This window comes from Spathaspora passalidarum (genome assembly GCF_000223485.1).
Source record: "Spathaspora passalidarum NRRL Y-27907 unplaced genomic scaffold SPAPAscaffold_2, whole genome shotgun sequence".
Classification (NCBI taxonomy): Eukaryota; Fungi; Ascomycota; class Pichiomycetes; order Serinales; family Debaryomycetaceae; genus Spathaspora; species Spathaspora passalidarum.
Window position 1 is genome coordinate 1,230,216 of NW_006767426.1, and position 24,638 is coordinate 1,254,853.

General features: G+C 40.2%; 14 protein-coding genes across 14 annotated transcripts; 8 read left to right on the forward strand and 6 right to left on the reverse strand. All coding sequences in view use genetic code 12, as the record gives it.

Annotated features, from left to right (window-relative positions):
- Positions 1-137: 137 nt before the first annotated feature.
- On the forward strand, positions 138-1,858 carry RBR2 (putative lipase; the record flags this gene model as incomplete). Its single annotated transcript, XM_007373750.1, has 1 exon — positions 138-1,858. The coding sequence occupies one exon, from the start codon at positions 652-654 to the stop codon at positions 1,267-1,269; it is 618 nt and encodes a 205-aa protein (XP_007373812.1).
- Positions 1,409-3,133, reverse strand: SPAPADRAFT_135115 (uncharacterized protein; the record flags this gene model as incomplete). The annotated part of the gene is made up of 1 exon (XM_007373751.1): positions 1,409-3,133. The coding sequence occupies one exon, from the start codon at positions 3,131-3,133 to the stop codon at positions 1,409-1,411; it is 1,725 nt and encodes a 574-aa protein (XP_007373813.1).
- Positions 3,134-4,795: 1,662 nt separating this feature from the next.
- SPAPADRAFT_59661 (uncharacterized protein) lies at positions 4,796-5,652 on the forward strand (the record flags this gene model as incomplete). Its single annotated transcript, XM_007373752.1, has 1 exon — positions 4,796-5,652. The coding sequence occupies one exon, from the start codon at positions 5,312-5,314 to the stop codon at positions 5,624-5,626; it is 315 nt and encodes a 104-aa protein (XP_007373814.1).
- Positions 5,653-5,864: 212 nt separating this feature from the next.
- SEC26 (coatomer subunit beta) lies at positions 5,865-8,696 on the forward strand (the record flags this gene model as incomplete). The annotated part of the gene is made up of 1 exon (XM_007373753.1): positions 5,865-8,696. One exon carries the CDS (start codon positions 5,865-5,867, stop codon positions 8,694-8,696), a length of 2,832 nt encoding a protein of 943 aa, XP_007373815.1.
- A 28-nt stretch (positions 8,697-8,724) lies between these two features.
- On the reverse strand, positions 8,725-9,543 carry SPAPADRAFT_134563 (uncharacterized protein; the record flags this gene model as incomplete). Its single annotated transcript, XM_007373754.1, has 1 exon — positions 8,725-9,543. One exon carries the CDS (start codon positions 9,541-9,543, stop codon positions 8,725-8,727), a length of 819 nt encoding a protein of 272 aa, XP_007373816.1.
- A 174-nt stretch (positions 9,544-9,717) lies between these two features.
- On the forward strand, positions 9,718-10,457 carry NHP2 (snoRNA-binding protein; the record flags this gene model as incomplete). The annotated part of the gene is made up of 1 exon (XM_007373755.1): positions 9,718-10,457. One exon carries the CDS (start codon positions 9,763-9,765, stop codon positions 10,231-10,233), a length of 471 nt encoding a protein of 156 aa, XP_007373817.1.
- An 89-nt stretch (positions 10,458-10,546) lies between these two features.
- PIM1 (ATP-dependent Lon protease) lies at positions 10,547-15,164 on the reverse strand (the record flags this gene model as incomplete). The annotated part of the gene is made up of 2 exons (XM_007373756.1): positions 10,547-14,793; positions 14,881-15,164. The coding sequence occupies 2 exons, from the start codon at positions 15,162-15,164 to the stop codon at positions 11,892-11,894; spliced, it is 3,186 nt and encodes a 1,061-aa protein (XP_007373818.1).
- On the forward strand, positions 10,579-11,817 carry SPAPADRAFT_49293 (uncharacterized protein; the record flags this gene model as incomplete). Its single annotated transcript, XM_007373757.1, has 1 exon — positions 10,579-11,817. One exon carries the CDS (start codon positions 10,579-10,581, stop codon positions 11,815-11,817), a length of 1,239 nt encoding a protein of 412 aa, XP_007373819.1.
- Positions 15,165-15,306: 142 nt separating the features above from the next.
- Positions 15,307-16,426, reverse strand: SPAPADRAFT_59665 (uncharacterized protein; the record flags this gene model as incomplete). The annotated part of the gene is made up of 1 exon (XM_007373758.1): positions 15,307-16,426. A coding segment is annotated over one exon (856 nt), but the record flags the coding sequence as incomplete, so codon positions are not given.
- A 120-nt stretch (positions 16,427-16,546) lies between these two features.
- SPAPADRAFT_134238 (uncharacterized protein) lies at positions 16,547-17,125 on the forward strand (the record flags this gene model as incomplete). The annotated part of the gene is made up of 1 exon (XM_007373759.1): positions 16,547-17,125. One exon carries the CDS (start codon positions 16,547-16,549, stop codon positions 17,123-17,125), a length of 579 nt encoding a protein of 192 aa, XP_007373821.1.
- Positions 17,126-17,161: 36 nt separating this feature from the next.
- Positions 17,162-19,231, reverse strand: SPAPADRAFT_49297 (tRNA (cytosine-5-)-methyltransferase; the record flags this gene model as incomplete). Its single annotated transcript, XM_007373760.1, has 1 exon — positions 17,162-19,231. The coding sequence occupies one exon, from the start codon at positions 19,229-19,231 to the stop codon at positions 17,162-17,164; it is 2,070 nt and encodes a 689-aa protein (XP_007373822.1).
- An 800-nt stretch (positions 19,232-20,031) lies between these two features.
- On the forward strand, positions 20,032-21,426 carry SPAPADRAFT_148821 (uncharacterized protein; the record flags this gene model as incomplete). The annotated part of the gene is made up of 2 exons (XM_007373761.1): positions 20,032-20,207; positions 20,271-21,426. The coding sequence occupies 2 exons, from the start codon at positions 20,169-20,171 to the stop codon at positions 21,321-21,323; spliced, it is 1,092 nt and encodes a 363-aa protein (XP_007373823.1).
- On the reverse strand, positions 21,410-22,440 carry HAP31 (Hap31p; the record flags this gene model as incomplete). The annotated part of the gene is made up of 1 exon (XM_007373762.1): positions 21,410-22,440. The coding sequence occupies one exon, from the start codon at positions 22,304-22,306 to the stop codon at positions 21,458-21,460; it is 849 nt and encodes a 282-aa protein (XP_007373824.1).
- Positions 22,441-22,604: 164 nt separating this feature from the next.
- SPAPADRAFT_65399 (glycolipid translocation protein) lies at positions 22,605-24,606 on the forward strand (the record flags this gene model as incomplete). Its single annotated transcript, XM_007373763.1, has 1 exon — positions 22,605-24,606. One exon carries the CDS (start codon positions 22,620-22,622, stop codon positions 24,246-24,248), a length of 1,629 nt encoding a protein of 542 aa, XP_007373825.1.
- Positions 24,607-24,638: the final 32 nt, after the last annotated feature.

The following is a 24,638-nucleotide window of genomic DNA, read 5'->3' on the forward strand; positions in this document are numbered from 1 at the left end:
TGTGCGTGGGGGGACTCGGCTGCTTTTGCCAAGGTTTAATTTTGCGGCCATCTTGACCGAGGAAAATTTCATTTGCACAAAGTTCCTCAAGGGTTCTAGTTATGCTATTATTGTACAAATTTACAAGTTCACTCCTTAGGGGATGTAGTTTGTGCTTTAGAATTCATTTGCTATGGTGGCGTTGAACATATGAGTGCATCAATAAACTGGTAAATCTCTCAGTTCTAAACAACCATAGTTTATCCGACTTGTAATACCACTTGCCCCGCAAAATCACTTTAACTGATTCGTATTGTTTTCAGCTACTATAGCAAGTTAGTTGCCATTGTAAAATTAGGATTTAATTATTTTGTGCCATAACAATAATTTCTATTCTTGGTTCTCGATTATAAAACCTTATTGTGTAGAATTTCCTAATTAGGAAAGTATACCTAATTAGACTTTTTCCTTCTAACATGCCAAACCAAGAAACCATAGTTGGCACTAAGGGAAGAACAAGCAAAAGTATAAATAGCAATGCATGTCTCTACAGGAGCTTCCTTCTATGGAGCACACAAGAGGTATATATAAACTTGGCCAACCACTCTCCTTTTTTCTAAATAAAACATAAACTTCTTTCATAGAACACATAAACTACTATACACAGTTACAATGAAGCCTTCAAGTATATTTGCACCAGCCGTTGCCTTTGCAATAACCGCTAATGCAGCCAACGCTAGTCCTCAAGATATTCACTTCTTAACAGAATTAGTTAATGATTTCCAATCACACAAGCTTGAGTATCTTAGTTTTTTGGGTACTGCTAGTTCGGTGCCTATGGACTTGGCCCCACTCGCCACTCATGTGTTGACATATACCGATGATTCATACACTACGATGTTGGCGGATACTAGTATTAATTTTGCTGCCTTGACTTCATTTGTCACGCGTCTTCCTTGGCATACTAGAATTCAATTTGATGCTGCCGCCACCGATGATGGCACTGGTACCACTACTGTGACTGCCACTGGAACTAATGGCCATACTAGTCCTAGTCCTACTGGTACTGTCACCAAGACCACAACACCAACTACAAGTCCTAGCCCTGGTGGAACTGGCCACACTAGCCCTAGTCCAACTACTGGCACTGATGGCACTCATACCGCAACTGCTCAAACCGAGACTGTCACCGGTAGTGAAACTAAAACCACTAGTACTCATGGTGCCGCTGCATTAGTGTCTGCTCCTCTTGGTGCTCTTATTGGTGGTGTTGCGTTTGCTCTTCTCTAAGAAAGAAAGTTTAATATTTAATTTACTAGTTTTATTGATTGTTTTTTTTTTGGATTTTTTTTTATTTTTATATATATATATATACCAGCTTAATGCATATTCAATTTAGGATCTTAAAACTAGGTCTGTTTTGTAGATGTTACAAGGGTGCAGTCATGAATAGTAGTAGATATTTAAGATTCCATAAGAAATTATCTAGGCAATCCAAAGGAATGTCGTGACCTAGGCTTGTTTGACTGGGACATATTTCATTGTATAGTTTCGTTATACTGGTTATTAACCCCACAAGATTCTTATTCAAAAGCTTGATCGCGTATTCAAATTCTTGATTCATAAGGATATATTTCATGTTTCCTGTATTTATAGAATTTGAAGTTTTGGTCAATTTTTCAATATTGTTAGTGTTATAGTATAGTGGGAATATGTATGGCAGTTTGACTCCACTATAGGCTTTAGAAAGTGGATAGCGTTGTGATATTCCGTCGATTATGACATTGTGATTATTGAGTATCACCATCTCATATTTCAATTGGGTGTTGGTTATGGACGCTAGGATGTTTATAATTAAAACGATATATGATAATGCAGTATTAATTTGGGAGATTTTAAACTCATGCCATTGTGTTTGATTTTCAAATTGCGGTTGGTAGTAGGAATTCTTTAATCCACAAGTGTTGTAGTAACATATATTGAGGAGTTCCTTAATATCCAGAGGGAATTGAAACCCCATAATTGAGAATTGAATGCCCGAGATGTTGTCAATGGGTATTATTTCTTGAATGTGCTTTGCAAGGATCTGCAATCGGGTAAGTATATCGGGATATGTATTTATTTCAAGGGAGACTCTAATAGGTTCGATTTCAGACTCGAATAGTTCAATTTGGTTAAGCGTGGTTTCTCTAAGGGAGGCAAAACGGTAGGTTATTACTTCCTCCAAATCTTGAATTCTCTTTTTAGTCAGGATGATCTCCGATAATATGGAATCATTGACCGATTTCTGTTTAGCAATTGCTGTGGAAAGTGATTGGCACTGTATTCGTAGTTTTCCCAATAGAACTGACACGTTATTGACATTGTTTGAATCTTGAAGCACGGAAACTTTTTCGTTGATTTGTCGGATTAGCTTGTGCTTGGAGTGTTCAAGTTCCACTAATGACCGTACCAAATTGTTAATTGAACGAATCGAATCAAATGAATATGATTTTAGTGCTTCCATATGCGAAGAATGTGGGAGTACAGGGGTAGTAGTACTAACAGTGGTTGCAGCGCTCTCGTTTCCCTTTCCCTTTAGTAGGTTATATAGGGTATACCATGACCTATTTATCTCAAATACAATCGAATTTGGTTTGAATATTTCTTCATCGGTGATATCACCAACTTTTATTAAATTCTCACCCAATTTCACTTTGTATACCGCGAGCAAATGCCACGGTGTGCTTGTATTTGAATCTCCGACCGGGAATTGGGGACGGCACCACAACTTGATTATTATTTTAGAGCAATTCGGCAAATCAGGAACGGTGATTCCTTGAAAGCAGGGATTTATTGTGGAGTTCTGAATTTCAGATATGTACACCACAGCATTCTTGTTGACTGTGTGAATGCTGATAAAGCAATCCAAGATCCGCCGGTTACTCACGTCAACCAATTCCAGTTCATTGTTTTCATATGTGTCTATTTCCGGTATAGATGTGATGGTTCCTGCTCTATTTCGTCTTCGATGTGGTGATAAGCGTACTGCTGAACCATTGAATTGGGTGGATGTTGCCGCCGGTTGCTTACTGCTGTTTTCATACGATAGATACAAGTTGTGGAACCCAATTGACTTTATGTGTTTCAATCGAACTTCAGGATAAGTAGTCATGCTTCTGTACTTTCCCCCCTCTCCTCTGATGCAATAAGAAATGGCGGGTTGTCTGGAATGTTGTCTATCTTAGTTAGCCATCAGTACACGACCCATATGATGTCAACTCATTTTTTTTTGTTCCCTTTGTTTCTTTTTAGATTGTATTTTTATTTTCAAATTACGAACAGGGCAGCAGCAGCAGCAGAACCAGGGCAACAACAGTAACAACCGATCAGTTTGTATAATTGCCTCAGACAATCCACATACATAAACAAGGATTATCCCCTACTTTCATTGTATTCACTCATTTTTTATTTGTTTTTCCAGCAAAGTTTTGGTTTTTAAACCCCTCACTTTAAGGTCATCAGTAGCCGGTTCAGCAAACGCAAGATCACTCGTTTGTATGCACCGCGATAGCGACTGTTAATCATGTCTGCAGATAGAAAACCAGGCAAGTTTGGATTTAGAATATCCTCAATATTCAACCAGCCCCATTCTCCTTCAAGCACGAGTCCCACAAAAAGAACCAACCCGCTAGTGCACCATCCAGGAAGCCCTCAAAAGACCATAGGCAAACCTGGGCTCAATCAAAACAAACCAAGTCTGCGTCCAGACCCACCCCAAGCATTGCGTAGCAGCTCAAGCTCAGGTGCAGCTCCCAATGGCACGGCTCCGGATAAGCCCATTGCCCGAAAAACAGAACACATACCAACCCAACGCAGTGATAGTCCTCGATTGATAAATCGCGATAATGGTACCAATGGAATATCTTCCCCACCCATGTCTCCCAATTTACAACTTCGGAGAAAGAAACCACCTCCAGAAGAAGAACCAGAGGAAATGCTTTACTTTAATACTCCCAACGTTGTCAAGACCTCGCCATCCCCAGCTACTCCCCAAATAGCCACCAACAACCTAGCAGGTAGAATTGTAGATTCCGAAAATTCAAGTGTGGATACATCTACTAAATCTGGCTCGTCTAACATATTTGGTCACTCTCCTATTGAAAACAGTCTGCTGAAGGATTCAGGTGTAAACTACGAAGTGATGACGAATTTGGAACAAGACATTGATCATTTCCTTACCGTAAACGATAGTCCCGAAGACAATGGGTTTGATCCTGTCCTGAACGATAGAATTGCAAACATACAATATGATGATTCAAGTTCGGGAACGAGTTCAACTAAACCGTTACCAAATTCGGAACAAGATGATTACCCTATGGATTATGGGTCCCACCAAATTCAACCTATGAACCCTAAAGGTAGCAAGATGCCTAGTCCATATCCAATTGATTACTCTGTGGAAAATCTGAATGTTCAATTACCATTGGGCACCGGGTCACCCTCGAACACCCCACTTGAAATCATTGAAATGTTTCAAGGATCAGATAAATCAACCCTGGACCTTGCCAATATATCCTCGTCGAGATCATCTACCCCAGAACATTTACCCTTGAAGTCACCACCGGTGGTCACTCCCAAGACACCACAGCGCGGGGTGGCTATGGCCAAATCGTGGTCTGACTCAGCAAGGATAAAGTCTCCATCAACGTCTAGTTCTCAATACACGAATCTATCACAGATGCAACCGCAGCGAACCATGGTCAGTTCTGAAGCGTCGATGAATTTCCCAATCCAGAAGTCAAATACAATAAACACTATGGGAAGCACATTTGGATCACAGCGCAGCACTCATCGCCGACAATCGAGTTCTATTAGTTCGATAATGAGTTCGAATTCATACCGGAATGTGAATTTGGCTGCGTTGAAAAAAACATTGAATTTGAAGCCTGGGGAAGGTGAAAGATCAAATTATGTGTGGGCGATTAGAAGAAGTGCTGGTACGGCATTTAACGAGAATGGGCCTTCACGATGGAAATTGCCCGTGGGGATCTTGCCTGTTGACAGAACGGCATTGTATGAAAATTCCAACGGAAAATACCTTCGTCTTGCTGGTGGTGTAGCGTCGAGAAAAAAGACCAGTGGGGTTGAGTTGAAGCACGGACACTTGAAGCCAAGATTATTAGCTGCAGAAATTGACGAAGATGACGATAATGGATTACAACTTACCAGTAACACACCACCTATAAGCACCCATTCAGCCACCACTTCGCGTTCTGGCGGAAACAAATCTTCTGATTCCAACAAGGTATCACGACAAAACTCACTTGCCAGAACAGTTACTGATGCATCCATGGGTGGTGCAAGTTCTGATTTGCAAAGCGATATCGGGTCTTCGATTAATCAAGACAAACGCGATTCCGTGTCGACCTCGTCGAGCGATAGTATTGATAAGTTGGCGTTTGTGACTGGCTTTTATCAACATAGAAGTTACAAACGTGGAGACGACGACAAAGAAGAGAATGGTAGTGGTGAAACTGACATTGAAGGTAACACCATGCTGGATTACAACCACCAAAGTTATAGTGATCTCACTGATATGGATGGTTACGAGGAGCGCCCTAGACTTTATTTGGCCAACCCTGACAATGATAGTGATAGTGATTAGTTTGTAATTTAACATTTAGCAACCGTAGCCATACATTTGGGTGTAAGTTTTTGCAGACAAAACGGACGTCACGTGGTCGAAATATATTTTTGGAACAGGTCGTGTACTCTGTCCAAAAGCTTTCGAAAAGATTTCAACACGTCGATCGAATTGGAAAAACAACCACAAAGCGATTGTTACCCACTAACTACCCAATCAAAGTCAATTCGACGCCTTCACACGTAATACAGACACTGCAATGGGTGACGTTGGATACACTTTGATATATGAGCCCAATTCGGCCATCAAGACCTCCGTCAATGAATTCAAAACCTTGTTGGAAAAGGGCAAGGATGAAGTCAAGATTGATACCATGAAGAAAATCTTGATCACCATTCTCAATGGAGATCCCATGCCCGATTTATTAATGCACATCATCCGATTCATCATGCCTTCCAAGAACAAAGAGTTGAAGAAGCTTTTGTATTTCTACTGGGAGGTTTGTCCTAAGTTGGATGAATCTGGTAAAATGAGACATGAAATGATTCTTGTGTGTAATGCCATTCAGCGTGATTTACAACACCCAAACGAATATATCAGAGGTAACACCTTGAGATACTTGAACAAGTTGAAAGAACCGGAATTATTGGAAACTTTAGTGCCCAATGTCCGCCAGTGTCTTGAGCATCGTCATGCTTATGTTCGAAAGAACGCCGTGTTTGCCCTTCATTCCATCCACAAAGTTTCTGACCATTTGGCCCCAGATGCCGATGAATTGATCTACAGATTCTTGTACGAAGAAGCCGATGCCGTGTGTAAGAGAAATGCATTTGTTTGTTTGGGTGACTTAAACAGAGACGCCGCATTGCAATATATTCAAGATAACATTTCTGTGATTGAAACCTTGGATCCATTGTTGCAATTGGCTTTTATCGAGTTTATCAAGAAGGATTCTCTCGACAATCCAAACTTGAACCAACAATACGCTCAATTATTGACTGAAATTGTCGAAAGTTCTTCCAACGTTGTCGTGTATGAAGCTGCCAACACTTTGTCACTCTTGACCTCGGCCCCATCGTCAATCTTATTAGTCGGTACCAAGTTTGTTGAATTGGCTACCAAGGAATCAGACAACAATGTCAAGATTATCACTTTGGAAAGAATAAATGAACTTCACAAGAAACACCCAGGGGTATTACAAGAGTTATCGTTGGAAATCTTGCGAGTATTATCATCTCAAGACTTGGACGTGAGAAAGAAAGCTCTTGATGTTACCCTCAAGTTCATCACCAGTAGAAATGTCGAAGATGTTGTCAAATTATTGAAGAAGGAATTACAAGCTGCTTCCAGCTCCAATGACGAAAAAGCAGCCGAATACAGACAATTGTTGATTAATGCTATCCACCAAATGGCCATCAAGTTTGTTGAAGTTGCTGCTGATGTTATCGATTTATTATTGGACTCAATCGCCAATTTAAACACCACTGCCGCTTACGAAGTTATAACTTTTGTCAAGGAAGTTGTTGAAAAGTTCCCAAACTTGAGGGAATCCATTTTGGCCAGACTTATTGATGCCTTGCCATTTGTCAAGAGTGGGAAAGTGTTGAGAGGTGCTCTTTGGATCATTGGTGAATATGCATTGGAACAATCATTGGTTCAACTTTCCTGGAAGTATATCAGATCAAGTGTTGGAGAAGTCCCAATCATTGCTGCAGAAAAGAAATCCTTGAACGCCGAAAATGAAGAAGATGAACACAGTGACAATAAAGTCAAGAGAGGTCCAGTTATTTTACCTGATGGTACTTATGCCACTGAATCCGCCTTGACTGCGGAAGTACATGACAGTGACGATGCCAGCAAGACCCCAATCAGAAAACAAATCATGGCCGGTGATTTCTACTTGGGTGCTGTTCTTTCATCTACTTTAGTTAAATTGATTCTTCGTTTACAAAAATTAGGTACCAGCGAAAAGATTATGAATGCATTGAAAGCGGAGGCATTATTGATTATGGTTTCCATATTACGTGTTGGTGAATCTAGTCTTGTTAGCAAGAAGATTGATGAAGATTCCGCTGATCGTATTCTTTCCTATATCAAGATCTTGAATGATGAAGAAGATGTTGACACTATCAATACCGGGTTCCTTGAAGACACCAAGGATGCATTCCGTGCCCAGATTGAAAGTGCCGAAGTCAAGAAGCAACAAGCGTTGGCCAAGGATTTCCATGATAACGCCGAACAAGTTGATGACGCTATTGTGTTTAGACAATTGGACAAGAATACCAGAAAACTGAAGGCTAATGTGGATGACGTTGTTGCTGCCTCAGGTGGTAATGTGAAGAAGGAAAACTTGTCATCCAGATTAAACAAGATCTTACCATTGACCGGGTTTTCCGATCCTATCTATGCAGAAGCGTTTGTCAAGGTTCATCAATATGATGTTGTCTTGGATGTTTTGTTGGTTAATCAAACTACTACTACATTAAGAAACTTGTCGGTTGAATTTGCCACACTCGGTGATTTGAAAGTGGTTGATAAACCAGCTACTGCTAACATTGGTCCTCATGGATTCCACAAGGTTCAAACTACAATCAAGGTTACCTCTGCTGATACTGGGGTTATTTTTGGTAATATTGTGTATGACGGTCAACATTCGAATGAATCCACCATTGTTATTTTGAATGATGTTCATGTTGACATTATGGATTACATCAAGCCAGCCACTTGTTCAGAAACCCAATTCCGTAAGATGTGGAATGAGTTTGAATGGGAGAATAAGATCACCATCAAGTCACAAATGGATTCATTGAAGGATTACATGGATGAATTAATGAAGGGCACCAACATGAACTGTTTGACCCCTGGTGCTGTCATTGGTGAAGAATGTCAATTCTTGTCGGCCAATTTGTATTCTAGATCGCTGTTTGGTGAAGATGCCTTGGCCAATTTGTGTATTGAAAAGCAAAGCGATGGACCTATTATTGGACATGTAAGAATAAGATCAAAGGGTCAAGGATTGGCATTGTCGTTGGGAGACAGAGTTGCTTCCATCTCGAAAAAGAATAAGAAGGTTGCTCTTGCTCGAGTTTAAACTTTTATATATTTGTTTATAAAATTAATTATACAGAATCTAGTTTTGATGGGTGTAAGAAGTCGATGAGATTTTTGTGGGATTTAGCGAGTAGGCTGGAGTTCTCTGATGATCGAGAATATAATGCCGGGTCAGCGTGGATCCCAAAGAGTGGGATGTTTTCGACATTTGTGTCATTACTATCAACACATAAATCAAGTTCGGAACATTGTAATAAAGTATTGAACAATGCGTGTAAATCACCTTGCATGAATGCCACATGGAAATCCTTAGTGCTGAAGTTGTAAGTGAACTGCTCTGCTTTATCGAGATACTTCAACCCATGTGCATTCAGTAGTTTGTGAACTTGCTTCAAGAGTAAAGATATCTTATAATTAGCTGATTTGAAAGTAAACAAGTCGGAGCCACCGATATTGTTGAGTTTAGCGTTTAAAATAAACGCAATGTATAAAATGGCCCTTGATATGCTTTCTCCAAGTCCATATACGGTAATATACCTGTCGATGCACCCTGGTACCACTGGTGAGATTGAAATGTCTTTGATGCTGAAATTATCTCGTAAAGAAGTAACAAAATTAGGTTGTAGGTCTTGAAAATGTTGTCCTTCGGAAGTGCTCACTATTATTGTGACATATGTGGGCTTGTCAGGGTGAGATACCGTTTGTCGAGGATGCATCTTGCGCAAGTAGTTTATAACCTTGTCATCGTCATCTAATGGCTGTTCCTGTTTAGGTATTTCGCTGGATGGATCAGTCAATTGGTACTGGTCGTTTGGTTGTAGTGATGATGGTGATGATGATGATGATGATGGTTTAACAGCATGTCTTTTTCGTTTACGATTGTACATATCTATTCTGTGTAGTTGTACAAGTAGGGGGTAAGTAGTTGTTATAAAGAAGGAGTTGTTGAATCATGTGACCAAAATTGGACGTGCGCCAGCGTCAAAAAAAATTGGAGGTTTGTTTCACTATGGGGGCATCGCAGTGGAATTTTTTTCATACTTTTGTTAGATGGATCTTGTGAGGAAGAGTAAGGTACTAAACATATCAATAATATAACATATACAATGGCCAAAAAGGAAAAGGTATCGAAGTCAGAAGAAGCTTCTGGTGAAGACAACTACGAAAAGAGAATGTCTGCCGTTTTACCATTTGCTAAACCATTAGCTTCCAAAAAGTTAAACAAAAAGATATTGAAGACCGTCAAGAAGGCATCCAAGGCCAAGCATGTCAAGAGAGGTGTCAAGGAAGTCGTCAAGGCTTTGAGAAAGGGTGAAAAGGGATTGGTTATCATTGCAGGTGATATCTCTCCTGCTGATGTCATTTCCCATATCCCTGTCTTGTGTGAAGATTCCTCCGTTACCTATGTTTTCATTCCTTCCAAGGAAGACTTGGGTTCTGCTGGTGCCACCAAGAGACCAACTTCTTGTGTTATGATCATCCCAGGTGGTGGTAAGTCCAAAAAGAACTCAGACAAGACCGATGACTACAGGGAAGCTTATGATGAAATCGTCAAGGAAGTTGCTTCTTCTGATTAAACGGAGAGTGTATGCATCTGATTAGATGTATTGCTTTCTAATTTACTTTTTCCACCATCATATATCAAACCTCATATTGAATAAAACCACACCAAAGGTGCACCACCTTCAATATTTGTTAACATCATTGTCGATCTAACCTGGTCATTTCACCCACTTTCTACATCCCACTTTCTATATTGTAATTTTAGTAGATAAAAATATATAAAACAGTTTCGTATAAATAAGTTTGTGCTTGCAACCAAATCGTTCTCACTCACGCTAACTGCGCAAACAGAAAAAAGTACCCACAACAATAAACACCTCCCCCCCCCCCGCCAGCAAACAGCACTTATCTCTGCAAGCATGACTGATCCAGACACAACCACGACCAATGCATCAGAATCAGTAACGGCAGTAGACTATATCACCAACCAAGTTCGTCTAGAACGTGAAGCCCGCGAATTGATGCCGTACGACCCTAATGAATGCACTTATGAACTTGGAGAGTTGCGACAACCCGTGTTTGCATGTCTAACGTGTTCCCGTCAGAATGACGATACACCCATCGGAGTGTGTTACTCGTGTTCGATCCAATGTCATGCCAGTCATGACATTGTTGAGCTTTTCAGCAAACGTGGGTTTGTATGTGATTGTGGAACCACGCGAATGAGCAAGACCCATAATGGTGCATGTAAATTGCGAAGACACGGTCATAAACTAGAAAGAAGACTTTCCATCTCTTCAAATTCAAGTGCAAAGGAGTTAGAATTGAATGCTGAGGATATCCCTTCTTCTTCAAATTCATACAACCAGAACTACAGGGGCACGTTTTGTGATTGTCAAGAACAATATAATCCGGCCGAAGAAACCGGGGATATGCTTCAATGCTATTTTGGATTTGAATGCGGGGAAGATTGGTATCATGATAGGTGTATAATGGGGATAGACAAGCTGGCTGTAAGTAAAACAGATAACGGAGAGGAACCCAAGTTGAAATACTTTCCCAATTTGGTCGATTTTGACGTGTTTGTGTGTTGGAAGTGCATTTCTAAATTCAAACAAGTGTTTGATGAATTGGATAGACAAACTACCATTGTCCATACCAAGTTGCCACACTTTAAGCAAGTTCCATCGGTAGAAGAATGGCATAAACAAAAGGAAACATTCGAGCAGACTCTGGCAGAACCAGCAGCCAAAAAAGCAAAAGTTGACACTACAGATGTTGCAACCGAGGCACCATTATACTCATATTTCCTAAGCAATGATTTCCGAGATCAAATCAAGAAATTGTACCCTAAACTACCATCAGAATCCAAATTACATCAGTTTCTTTCAAACAATAACTACTTATTTGAAGATGATCCAGTATATGAACCCCCTCAAGACGACGATTCAGAAACCGGATCTATACTAGATATGGGAACCGATGCATTGCATTCTCTCCCTCGAGACAAAGCCATTGAAGGGTTACAAGCATATGAACAAATGAGATCTAAACTTCGTGACTTTTTCAAACCATTCGCAGAACAAGGGAAAATAGTCACTGAAGATGAAGTTCGTCAATTCTTTGGATCCATGACCGAAGAACGTAAACATAAATAGCAACATATTTGAAATTAATGTTATTATTTTAATCTATTTACAATAATCTTATACATCGTAGTTATACGTCATAGTTACACGTCACTTTCCTTTTCCTGGTCCTTCTTCTTATTCTTCTTTTCTTCTAACTTCTTAAACTCTTCCTTCCACACATCATTACCTTCTTGTTGGGTCAATCCTGGGAAAAGAACATCAAAGACCTGTTGGTACCATTCAACAGGAATAAAAGTAACACCTTCCTTAACTTCCGCTGGCATTTCTTCCAACTCGTTTTGGATATCCTTAGGATAGATAATTGTATCGCAACCATATCTCTTTGCACCCAAGGTCTTTTCCTTCAATCCACCAACTGGTAATACTTTTCCAGTGACGGTGATTTCACCAGTCATGGCTACGTTAGCAGGCAATGATCTTTGAAGCGCCAACGACATGATACATGAAGTGAAAGCAACACCAGCTGATGGACCGTCTTTTGGAACAGCCCCACCAGGACAATGCAAGTGGATCTCTGCAGCTTCAAAGAACCGGTTTTCAGGGAATTGCTTAACAATGTATTGTTTAGCAAATGCGTGGGCAATCGAAGCAGATTCCTTCATGACTTCACTCAATCTACCAGTGACTCTGATTCCTGGATGGCCAGTACCCGAGGCGATCGAGTTAGTCAAGATTGATTCAATGTACAAGACTTCACCGTTACCAGAGGAGGTGAATGCTAAACCGGAGGCAACACCTGGTGGCAATGTTTCATAGACTCGTTCACGAGTATAGATTTCGGGACCAATGTAATCTTTTAATTTGTCTGGAGTAATTTCGAGCTTGATATCATCTGGGATTTGTAACTTTTCTGAAGTTGTGGTGTCGACGGTTTCAATTTCTGGTTCCTCAGTACCAACCTTTTCTGACTTGGTTTCAACTTTTTCAGATTCAGCTTCGGTCTTTTGTTCAGTCTTTTCTTCTGGTTGGGTTTCCTTGTTGTGTTCAGATTCAACAGACTTAGTTTCAAGTGCTTCTTCTAATTCAGGTTCAACTGTTTCTGTAATTGGCTTGGTTTCAACATCTTTTGCTTCAATAACAATCTCCTTATCGTTCTTCTCCTTTTCAGCTTCCTCTCTTTCTTCAATTTGTTCGACAATCTTTAACGTTGCCTTGTTGAAAATTCTCGAAATCAAAGATTTAACATTTCTAACCCCACTCTCACGGCAATACTTGTCAATCATTCTATCGACGGTTTCTCTAGGAATAACAACTCTAGTTTCATCCAATCCAACCTTCTTACTTTCCTTAGGGATCAAGTATTTTGTCGCAATTTCAATCTTTTCGTTCTTGGTATAACCAGAAACATCAATAACCTCCATTCTATCTCTCAATGGAGCAGGGATGTTTTCAATATAGTTTGAAGTACACACAAATAAAATCTTGGACAAGTCGACCTTGACTTCAATGAAATTATCCACGAATCCGTTATTTTGTTCTGGATCCAAAATTTCCAATAATGCCGAAGCACCACCACCCCCGGAACGAGAAGTCAAATCTAATTTATCAATTTCATCCAATAACATTAATGGATTGGATGTCTTGGCTTGCTTCAATGCGTATATTATTCTCCCGGGGATGGAACCAACATATGTTCTTCTGTGGCCCTTGAGTTCATGGACGTCATGCAATCCACCAACTGCGATTCTGACATAACGTCTGTTCAAAGCTTCAGCGATGGATTTAGCAATGGAAGTTTTACCAGTACCTGGAGGACCAGTGAGACACAAAATTTTCCCTTCAACATTTCCCGATACTTTACCACGGGAGATGAATTCAAGAATACGTTCCTTGACATCTTTCAATCCGTAGTGATCACGTTCTAAAATCTCCTTGGCTTTTTTGATGTTGAACGAGTCCTTGGAATAAACACCCCAGGGGATCAGGGTCAACCAGTCCAAGTAACGCTCATGCATGGATCCTTCCATATCTGCGGGTCCAGCAGTAGCCAACTTTTCCTTCTCGTTGAGGTATGCTTCCTTGGCTTCATCGGTCAACTTCAACTTATTCTTCTTGATTCTTTCTTCAAATTTCGTGCTCTTGCTGGACGAGGTGTCCCCGATTTTCTTTCTCAATTCCAGAATGAACTCCTTGATGAATGCATTAGTTTGATTCTTTTCTGCACGTTTACTCAACTCTCTAACTGCACCCATCTTAAGTAATGATGCTTCGAGTTCAACCTTGGCGAGATCAATGACTTTGATTAACTTGGTTTCCACATCGAGGGTTTCCAAGAGTTCTTGGGCCTTGTCGGCTGGTACAGCGAGTTTCCCAGCAATGTAATCAGCAAACAAAGAAGGATCTTCCAACATTTGTGGCGTCAATGGTAATGAGTTCTTACTTCCTGGATTAGCTTGTTGAATCTCGGCCAAAATCAGCTTGATTCCGTCAACCAACATGACGATTTCTGGAGACGTCTTTTCAAAGGGCTTGTCTTCGGCTGGTTCAACCATAGCGGTGGAAATATTGTAATCTTTCAAGTATGAATTGACAAGATGGGTGCTCTTGGTCTTTGGCGGGATCAATGTGGCCAATTTGATACGCTTATGGGCAAACCCAACTAAAGTAAGTCTGGAATCAGTAGTGTGAGTTCGTAAAACTTGACACAAGACCCCAATGTCATGAACAGACTCCTTGTCGTCAATGCTATCGGTATCTGGCTGATCTGGGTCCCTGGCTCTAAACAACACGAAGTGAGGCTCGCGCTTCTCTTCAATGGCGGCAATGGCTCTGAGCATCTCGGGATCATTTACTGATATATGGAAAGTCGAGCCTGGCAACGGAGGACGATGCATGAAATTAATGGCGATCATGGGTGGATACAACCCGGTTTCTTCATCTACTCCAGGAGATTTGGTGGATTCATTTGAGTCTTCAGGGTCTTTATCAAAGTTATCTGAAGGTGGAGATGCTGGTGGTGTAGCTGGTGGTGCTGCAGATGAACTGGAACCAACGGGGGAATTAGGATCAATACTTTGTTTAGTTTCCACTGTGGCTGATTTGTCATCATCCTTCTCGACATCCTCGGACTTTTCCTTCTTCTTTCTTGGGGCTCTTTCCTTCTTTTCCTTTGGTTTCTTGTCTGGAGTATCCTCAGTCAGTTCCTCTTTGGAAGACTCTAATAAAATCAGATGGGGGATTTGAAATTGTGGACCTGGGGTGCTGATCGATGGCAAAATCGTAGGAATGGAGTATGAAATGGGAAGTTGTTGATGGGAAACTACTGTGGTAGCAGTACGCAAACCCACCAAAGTACTTCTCAATTGGTTTGGAGTTCGTACAACCTGTCTTAACTTGCTTCCTCTTCTAATCATGGTGAGGGGCCCCTGGTTGGTTTGATAGTTGTTCTTGCAACTGGCTAAGATTTACAACACTTCAAATCTCGACCTTTTTTTTGCTTTCGCCTCCAGACAGAAAAAAAAAACTTGCCTGTAAAGTCACGTGACTGATCCGTCTCGGACATAACGAGTTGCATATTATTCATGTCTATATATAAGGGTATATACGTGTTTGGTAAAGTCTATTCAATGGTAAATACGTTCTTGTGTTTCTTAACTTCTGGCTGTTCCGCTAAATCTTCAGTGGTTTCTATCAGCCGTTTCTTAATTGGACTCAAGGGGTCTTCCTTGAAGTTTTCATCCTGATAATAGTTCAATGTGTTTAAATTCTCATCATCTAGTCCTTGACTGGCATCCTTCAGGAGTATCTTTGCCGTCTTTGATTTCCACAACTGTAGCTTCTTTTTCTTCTTCTTGGGTGCATTATCTTCTAACGCAGCGGTTGATTCTCGTGACATACTAGAAACCGAGGAATTGGCACTGACGTAAGCTTCATCATCGGTGAATGTCTTATTTATGCGATCAGCCAGGGATGGAAGTGAAGTGGTGGCTGATTTTGGCACTTCATTCACGGTCCTGTGGGGGAAATCCGGCGATGACACAGGTGACACCGATTTCTCAAACTTGTCGACAAACTTCGATGGTGAGTCGTTTGTCTTGGTGATGTTTAAACTCAACGATCGCTGCGCTAGTGGTGTAGGCGAGAGCCCAGTATGTGTGGCTGTAAAGCTTCGGTTTTGACGACCGTCTTTTCTAGTGGGGGTAGTTATATGAGCCGGATTGACAAATGTGGGCGATGCCGTATAATTCAGGGTGATATTGAATAAACTGGGTGGCTTTCTGCCTCCGCTAAACTTTCTAGTAACCGGTTGAGCAGGCTGGCTTTTAAGTTTCAGTTTTAACTTTGAGTTTTCTTCCTTCAACACGTCAAACTTGGCTTGTTGTAATTTCAATTGGGTCGAATGTTCTTGCTTGAGTTTGTTTATGCTTAGTTCGTATTCATTGAGTTGAGCTCTTAGTTGTTCAAGGTCATTCTTTCTTGGAGTACCAGACTTCCTTTTCGTGACTGGAATATCGTGCTTGTGTCTTAACAAAGCGTGGACTCTTAGCACAGCTAGTCTGATCAAACTCTTTCGCTGTTGGTCGTGGTATTGTAGCTGATCGAGCTCATTCCGTATTTGATAATGTCCCTCTATGGTTCCCTGTTCTTCCATCACTTGGTTGCTTTGTAATGTAGCACAGAAAGTAGACAAACGTAAACAAACAAAAAATTCAGACAGACAAAAAAGAAGAGAAAACGAGCGGGACAAAAAAAAAAAAAAAAAAAGAATACTGAAAATGTCTGGCTTTGCAACAATATGAACATTTCTGAAAATGAACGAAAGCTACTAAACAATACCGATGTATACAATGCGTGTAATGGAGAATACTATAAAGGACGTGCAGTTAATCGAGAGTTTCTCAAGACGTCAACTACGCATAAGCTTATAACCGGTGAAAAAGGGTTGAAATTGGTCATCGATAAAGATGCTGATGATGTGGACATGGTGTATACCCTGAGAGGAACGGCTATACCTCCAGATGAACTTTTAGATATGATGAAACCAGATGATTTGAAGATTCCTATTAAGCATCGAGAGGACTTTAAACTGGGTGGATTGCCGGATTCGGAACTTTTAAAGAGTATACACTACTTTGTAAGCAGGAGATTGACCAAGAATGAAAAGAGTGCGAAAAAGTATGCCAGGCGTATGGATGAGACCGCTTTGATGGCAATGGGAATACTAGTTGAGTCTTGGGTGGACCGACTACTAGACAAGGACACGTGTAGATTGTTCTTGGCTGACCCAGAAGAGGAAGAGGAAAGTGACGAGGAAAATGAAAACAGCGAAGACAATGAAAGCACCCTGTCTACTTCACTGTCAGAAGACGAGTAACGAGCAATGTATAAAATATATTTAATGTACAATAATCTATTCAGATTCAGCTTCAGCAGTGGATTCAGCTACTGCTTCACTAGGAGCAGCAGATTCACTTCTAGCTCTCTTTTCGGCTTCAACCTTTTGTTGATAAAGCTTTTCTTTACCTTCGTCCTTGGCTGAGGTATGTATACCAAAAACACGATAAAGTAATTCATGAGTATCTTGTTTGTTAACCATAAGATTGACGTTGGAAATACCCTTCCACAATGGCAAGAACAAGTCTTCCAAACCTTCACCTCTCTTAACGGTTAAGAAAGCACATCCTTGTTCCATTTCATCCAATCTTCTCGAAAACTCTTCGTCAATACCTCTCTTCTTAAGGTCTTCGATCTTGGGGAACGCTTCTTGGAACAAAACTTCCAACAATTGTAAATTACAAGACAAGTGTCTCTTTGGACCCAAGTATCTTTCAATGGTGTGCAAGGACTCGGTTTGGACTCTCCATGGACAGGTACCGAGATCATTACGTTGAGCCACAAATAATCTAATACCGGCTTGGATAATCTTTAACTTTTGTTCTTCTATGGACAAGATATCACGGATGATAGGTGAGACATAGTAGATTGTTCTCAATGGTTCACCAGTGGAGTTTCTCACCAAGGTACAATCCTTAGGGAACGAATCTTGGAAATCATAGAATGGCCAACATTTGGCTAATTCTGGATGGTTTGGATCCAAGAAAATAAATGGTTCTTCATTAGCATCTCTTGGCAATTTATCCTTCTTTTGTGGCTTGTGAACGATTTCAGAATCAACCTTTTGCTTCTTTTCTTCTTGTTCCTCGGTCTCTTCTTCAGCTGGTCTCTTGTTGTTATTTTCTTCCGGGTCAACCTTTTCAAAAACGGTAATAAAGAACCCACCAGTGTTTTGCAAATGTGGGTACACTCTAACACAATAGTCCAAGTTGAATTCTTTCACTTCTTCTTCAGATGGTGGGAATACGGAGTCTGGGATACCTTCGGCGCCACGTTCTTTAAGCTCCATATCTTTACCAAACACCTTCCAGTCATTGATACCCTTACGTCTGACTAACCCAGGCAATTCATTTTCAACATTGACTAATCTGATTTGGTTACCCCATTTTCTCAAAGCAGCAGCGACAACTGCTTCATTTTCAACTGGGGATAAAGAACAAGTGGAATACACTAATCTACCACCCTTTTTCAATAATTGAAGACCTCTGTTTAAGATGTTATATTGCAATGGGTGCAATCCAAGGGCGTTACCAATACGGAAATCCTTCCAGACATTGACATTCTTTCTCATGGTACCGTCACCGGAACATGGGACATCACACAAGATTCTATCAAACTTCAAGTATTCGTTAGCACCGTTTAATTTGATTCTTGGGAACAAAGTGGCATCATGGTTCACCACCATGAAGTTTGGAGAATTCAATCTCTTGACTTGATGGACCAACATATGGGATCTCTTGTAATCGGAATCATTAGCCAAGACAAACCCAGTAGGCAAGGCCTTTTCGTCTTGGGAGTGCAATGCTTCGACTAATTGGGCGGTTTTGGAACCTGGAGCAGCACACATATCCAAGACATAGTGGTTTGGTTGGACATCCAACAATAATGGAGGAATCATGGACACGGCTTCTTGTCTAGAGATATTCCCCACTTGAGTTTCAATAACCAAGAATCTCTGGGTTTCAGCAAACTCCTTTTGCTTTCTAATTACGGCCTTGGACACATCAAGTTGCCAACCTAATTGGTTTGGGTAGTAGGCCAAGTTCTTTGGTGTCAATTTGACCCCTTCAAACTCGGCATCTTTCAACTTTTCGACGTGTTTAGTGATAAATTGTTGTCTGATTTCCTCTGCATGTTTTCTAGAACCAGTGATTCTGAAAGTTAATGGTAAGTTCTCTTGACAGTGTTGTTTAAAAGTGTCCCATTCGTCTTCAGGTATGATATTCAAGGCTTTGTAGTACTTTTCCCAAACTTCACTCTCACGGACAGCGTCAGACCATGGAGCTTCACGATCGGCGTCAGTGTTTCTGTTGCCAAAGTTCTTTTTACCTCCACCTTTTCCTTTTCTGAAATTTCTTTTACCCATTTTCAATAAGCTGATGCTTCTACTGAACATGTAGGTGAACCTGTGATTTGGAAAATTTTTGGCTGCCTGGTTTTGAGATGCGCATTAGAGCACAATCTGCAAAAAAGTCTCAACCTGCAAAACATATGGTAGCATATACATCGGTCTCTGTGCTGTCCATGGTCCACACTTTGAGATAACTTGGCGCCAGCTTATAGTTGCTACAGGCTTATGTAGCAATAAAAGGAGAATCTAGATCCTGTAGTCACCTAGATACTGCTTTAAGTATGGAGAGAGAGGAAGAGAGGGAGAGAAGGTCAGGTCCGATGTGCCTGGTTACCGTTCCCACCAATCTTAACCTAATCGATATGGCCTGCTTGTTAACATTGCATGGCTGCACTTGAGAAGAATGTCACGATTGATCTATCTCTGCACTAGAGTCAAATGCAGCTACTTATTTAATACCATTGCTGAACCCATCATGGTGGTGGTGGTTTGTCCATTTGAATCCGCATTATTCTTGCACGTTAGATTCAGATGGACAACTCAACATGACAGCATTAAACAATTTTGATCACTTTTTTTCAACCTATCACAAATAAAATCTTTCAAGTTATACTGTTCTCGGAATAAGCCCCAGTCCTCCCTGTTGTCCTATTCGCTTAAAGTTTATTGTTGCTGTTCCTCGGTAAATCCTGCTTACACGAGCGTGTAAGGGGGGTGGTGGTGGTGGTAACTCGCATGGTTTTCTTCACGTGACAGATATCTTTGGCTTTCCTTTTATCTCCGCCTCGTCAAAAAAAGGAAGGAACAAAAAGAACAAACAAGTCATTGCTGCTGCCATTTTCTTTTTACAAATAGTTTGTGTAAAACATAACAATATAACAATAACAATATCATTAGATCAAGGGGTAGTACTATCTGGTCATATATCTTCTTACCACCACGACCCCGATTTATGTCTACCACCTCTTGGAGAATACGAATAGGAGGAGCTGTAAGTAAAAACCCTTAATCCCTGAATATGTTGTCTGATTTTTGTACTAACCACATATTTCAGTTTGGTGCAGTTTTAGGTTATTCAGCTTATAAACGTTTAAAGGCACAGGGAAGCAAGCCGAACTTGCACCAATACTTCAATACCCTTGTGTCATTGCGAACAAGATTCAACCCAGGAGTCCAGTTTTTTGTGTTGTTTTTATGTCTAAACTTCTTGAAGTGGATCACTTTTGGGAAATTAACTCCGCGAGAGATTAAGAACCTCAAGGACAAGATTGCCTACACCATTTGGGAATTCTTTTTCGGGTTTATGATTTTGTACTTCAAAATTGGGTCATATCTGATTATCCAGGTGGAAGTGTTCAAATTTGCCGGGTTGTTTTTCACAATCATATTGTTGAAGGGTTTCCACTATTTATCGGCCGACAGAATACAAACAGTGTTTAATTTATCGCACAGTACACCTACCGTTAAACTTTGGGCCATCAAGTTATCAATAGGTCTCATCATGTTGAATCTTATTGATGCCATGTTAATCGTCAAATTCTTTTACGAGTTGTACCATTCAAGCACAAACGAAAAGGGGTTGTCGATGGTGGATAATATATTAGTGGGTATCTTTGGATTTGAAATCTTGAATTTGTTTCCCGTTATCGTGTTAACTACGTTGAAATGTGGACTTGAATTGAGTCAATATTTGAATGAAGATGAACAAGAAGATACCCAATGGAGAGAATATAAATTAAAGTGGATATACATGGGAGAGTTCATTGTCAATTTAATCCGTTTCATTATGGTGTGCTTGTTTTCCGTGGCATTCCTATACTTTTACACATTTCCAATTCATATCCTCCCCTCGTCATATCTCAGTCTTCGAGTTTTAGTTGCAAAAACCAGAAATTTTATAAACTTTAAAAAGAAACAGTTTGTGCTTGAGAAGTTGACAGTACCGACAGAAGTTTTTCGCGATGAAAAGTGCGTTGTTTGTTTTGAAGAGTTTACTGATGTCAATGATATTCGACAGTTGAACTGCACTCATAGTTTCCATTATAGATGCTTGAAAAGTTGGATCTATTATTCAAATTCGTGTCCAACCTGTCGTGAGGTTATATAGAAACTGCGTTGACCGCTAAAACCTGCTTTCAATTCTCTTTGATAGTTACGTTGTACGTTAAAACTGTCTTTTTTTAAAAAAAAAAACTATACTTATAATACATAAAACAAACAATAATCATATTTACAAAATGGTTAAAAGTATTCATTGGACCCGTTGGTGATACCTAGACTGTCGATGTCGCCATTCTCATGAGTCAATTGTTTGGCTAACTCTTCAATGTTATGGTGATGATGATTTACTTCATCAGTATTTATAAAGTCATCATATCCATATTCTTTTGTATGTGGATGTTCCTCCTGTTCTTCGTCTATTCGTTCCTCTTCTTTTATTTGCTGTTTTTCATAATCGTTGTACAAGTGTTCTGAATGAATAGAACCAATAGGACTATGACTTAGGCTTTCATGGTGTTCATTTTCGTCTATTGAACCGTTCAAATATGGCACATCCTCATCCTCCTCCTCTTTGATGGCTTCGTCATATTCAGCCGAGGCTGACACGGATCCTGTGCTAGAACTAGCCTCATTCTCATGACCAATAGCCACGGCCACGGCTTGTTCTGCAGTTCCATCTTCGCCATTTGCAGTAGCAGCAGCGGCGGCAGCGGCCGCAGCCGCTTGCTGTTTCAATTGTCTCTTGGTAGCCCTAGTCTCCCCGCGTTCCTGTCTTAACGCTTGCTGTTCACGATATTTCGCCAAATAAATTTTCAACACTTCGGCATAATTCTCGAACCCCAAGTCGTGCATAGAATACAAGATATCTTCACCATTTATAGTTTTTCGTTTCTCTCTCAAGCATTTGTCGCTGGCTTCGGAAGTAACAAATGATATGAACTCACTGACACATTCCTGCATGCACTCCTTGGCATCTTTACTGACTTTTGCAGTGTTGGGCAACGTGTTTTTCATTAATCGGGCGACGTTGGCTATAGGGAGCCATCTGTCCTGTTCACGAAGTTCAATATCTTGTAATTTGGGCTCCATGGTAATCACCTTCTATTCACAAAAATTCTCAGAAATTTACTCTTATTCCAGTTTAGTGACTGTTCACACAAAGTTATATGTCTTTCAATTGATTTAATCAGGGTGTTATCCAGATTATATTTATCAGTCTCCTTAATGGCTACAATCTTCAAATCTCGAAAGTTTTTTCTCTTTGTCCTTTTTTTTGTTTTTGCTTGTTCGTTTCATGAAAAGTTTGCATGTTAGTAACATGTAACTTCCACTAACATGCATTTTTATACGGTGATGTTTTTCCGAATATCAACAGACCTGTTTCACTAGTCAAACAACCCCAATGTCAAAACTGACAGATGAAGCGACTAGTGTAATCAGTGAATCGACTAAAGGTGCATCATCATTGATCCTTGTCCAAATCATAACCAAACTATTCACATTCTTACTCAATCAGCTATTAATTCGATATGTCTCCCCCAACAGTTTTGGATTAGCAACCTACTTGGAGTTCCTCAATTCGACAATCCTCTTCTTCAGTAGGGAAGGAGAACGACTTGCCATTCAACGTATAAAACCAAGTAAGGACACAACACGCACGTTTCAAAGCGTGATCAACTTTGGATTCTTGAGTTTGGCTGTGGGTGTGCCGATCATGCTTTGCATTGGATATTGGCAATGGCATACCACCACATTTCAAGAATCCTTATTGGTTTTGCCATTCCATAACTGGACAATTACATTGATTTCGGGTCTGATTTTAGTGGAATTACTAATTGAACCGGTATACGCCCTCTATCAATTCCAATTGGATTTTGGAAAACGTTCAAAGTTTGAAGGGTTGGCTATATTCACAAGATGTGTTACTACGTTTGTCAGTGTATTGTTTAGTTCAAAGTATGTTGACGAGTTCGAAGGTGCTGCCGTTGCGTCATTTGCTGTGGGACAGTTTGCATATTCATTTACGTTATTTGTGAGTTATGCATTGGCCTTTGCTTCGTTCAATAAGGTCAACAATGCTCATACGAAATACTCACTTTATAAGTTGAGGGATGGTGACAAATCATACTATTTCGACTCTGAAGTTTTTAACATTTATAAAGGATTCTTTATTCAGATGATATTCAAACAATTGTTGACCGAGGGAGACAAGCTTCTCATAAACTACCTATTTAATGTTGATCAGCAAGGTGTATACGCTGTTATTACAAACTATGGCTCAATAATAGCCAGGTTATTATTCAATCCATTAGAAGAATCAACCAGATTACTATTCTCAAGATTATTATCATCGTCGTCCGACACCTCGAAACAATCATTCACTTACCTCAAATTAATCCTGGTTTTCTACTTAAACTTCTGTATATTGGTGTTGTTTGCCGGAATATCCAATGGCTCTTATTTATTACAGTTTATTCTCCGAGGTAAATGGACGCTGACGAACGTATTTCAATTGTTCCAGCAATATATAGCCTACATCCCTTTCTTGGCATTTAATGGGATCCTCGAGGCGATATTCACCAGTATGGCCAATAATCAAGACATGAAGAAGTTTTCGACTTTTATGACTGTGATCACGGTAGTGATTCTCCTTACGCTGTATCTCCTTATAGAACAACTAGAAATGGGTTTGTCGGGCTTGATACTTGCAAATGTGATTAATATGAGTTTGAGAATTGCTTATTGTTACCAACAAATACAAACGTATTATGCAAGACATGGGATACATTTTAATTTGATTAACATTGTGAAAAGTACAAGCAGGGCAATTGGATCAGCTCTTGTGTTGGTGATTGTGCAATATTTGCTTGTGTTTAAAGGGGTGGGCTTTACTACAAAGAATTTTACCCAATTGGTATATAGTGCTTTGCTTTCCGTGGTGCTATTAGTGGTATTGGCCTGGTTGGAAAGAAGAACGTTAAAGGGACCTGTCTTGGATCTTGTATCTCGATTCAAACGTAAAAGTGATTAGTTTATAGAAATAATACATATAATACTAAAGTTGCAAAAAAACAATTCCTTTGCATCAAATGTGTGAAATATATCCTCAGCTTATCAAAAATATAAAAAAAATTTCGAGTCGTCACACCAGATATTTCCAAATCATCACTATATCGTTTGTGCCATCCGTTTCGCCTTCACCACGGGTAACATACTGTGCTGAATTGCTTCCCTCCAGTGATATTGTTACTCATTACCTGAATTTGAAAAGAGACTGATTACTCGAGTCTTCAAAATTCATACCGCAGGAATCGAACCGGACACGCCCGAGTGAAAATAACCTGAGAAATACTTCAAGCAGTGCGCTTCTACCAAAGACCATCACAGTCAAAAATTTGAATTTTTCCGGTTCACCTACATC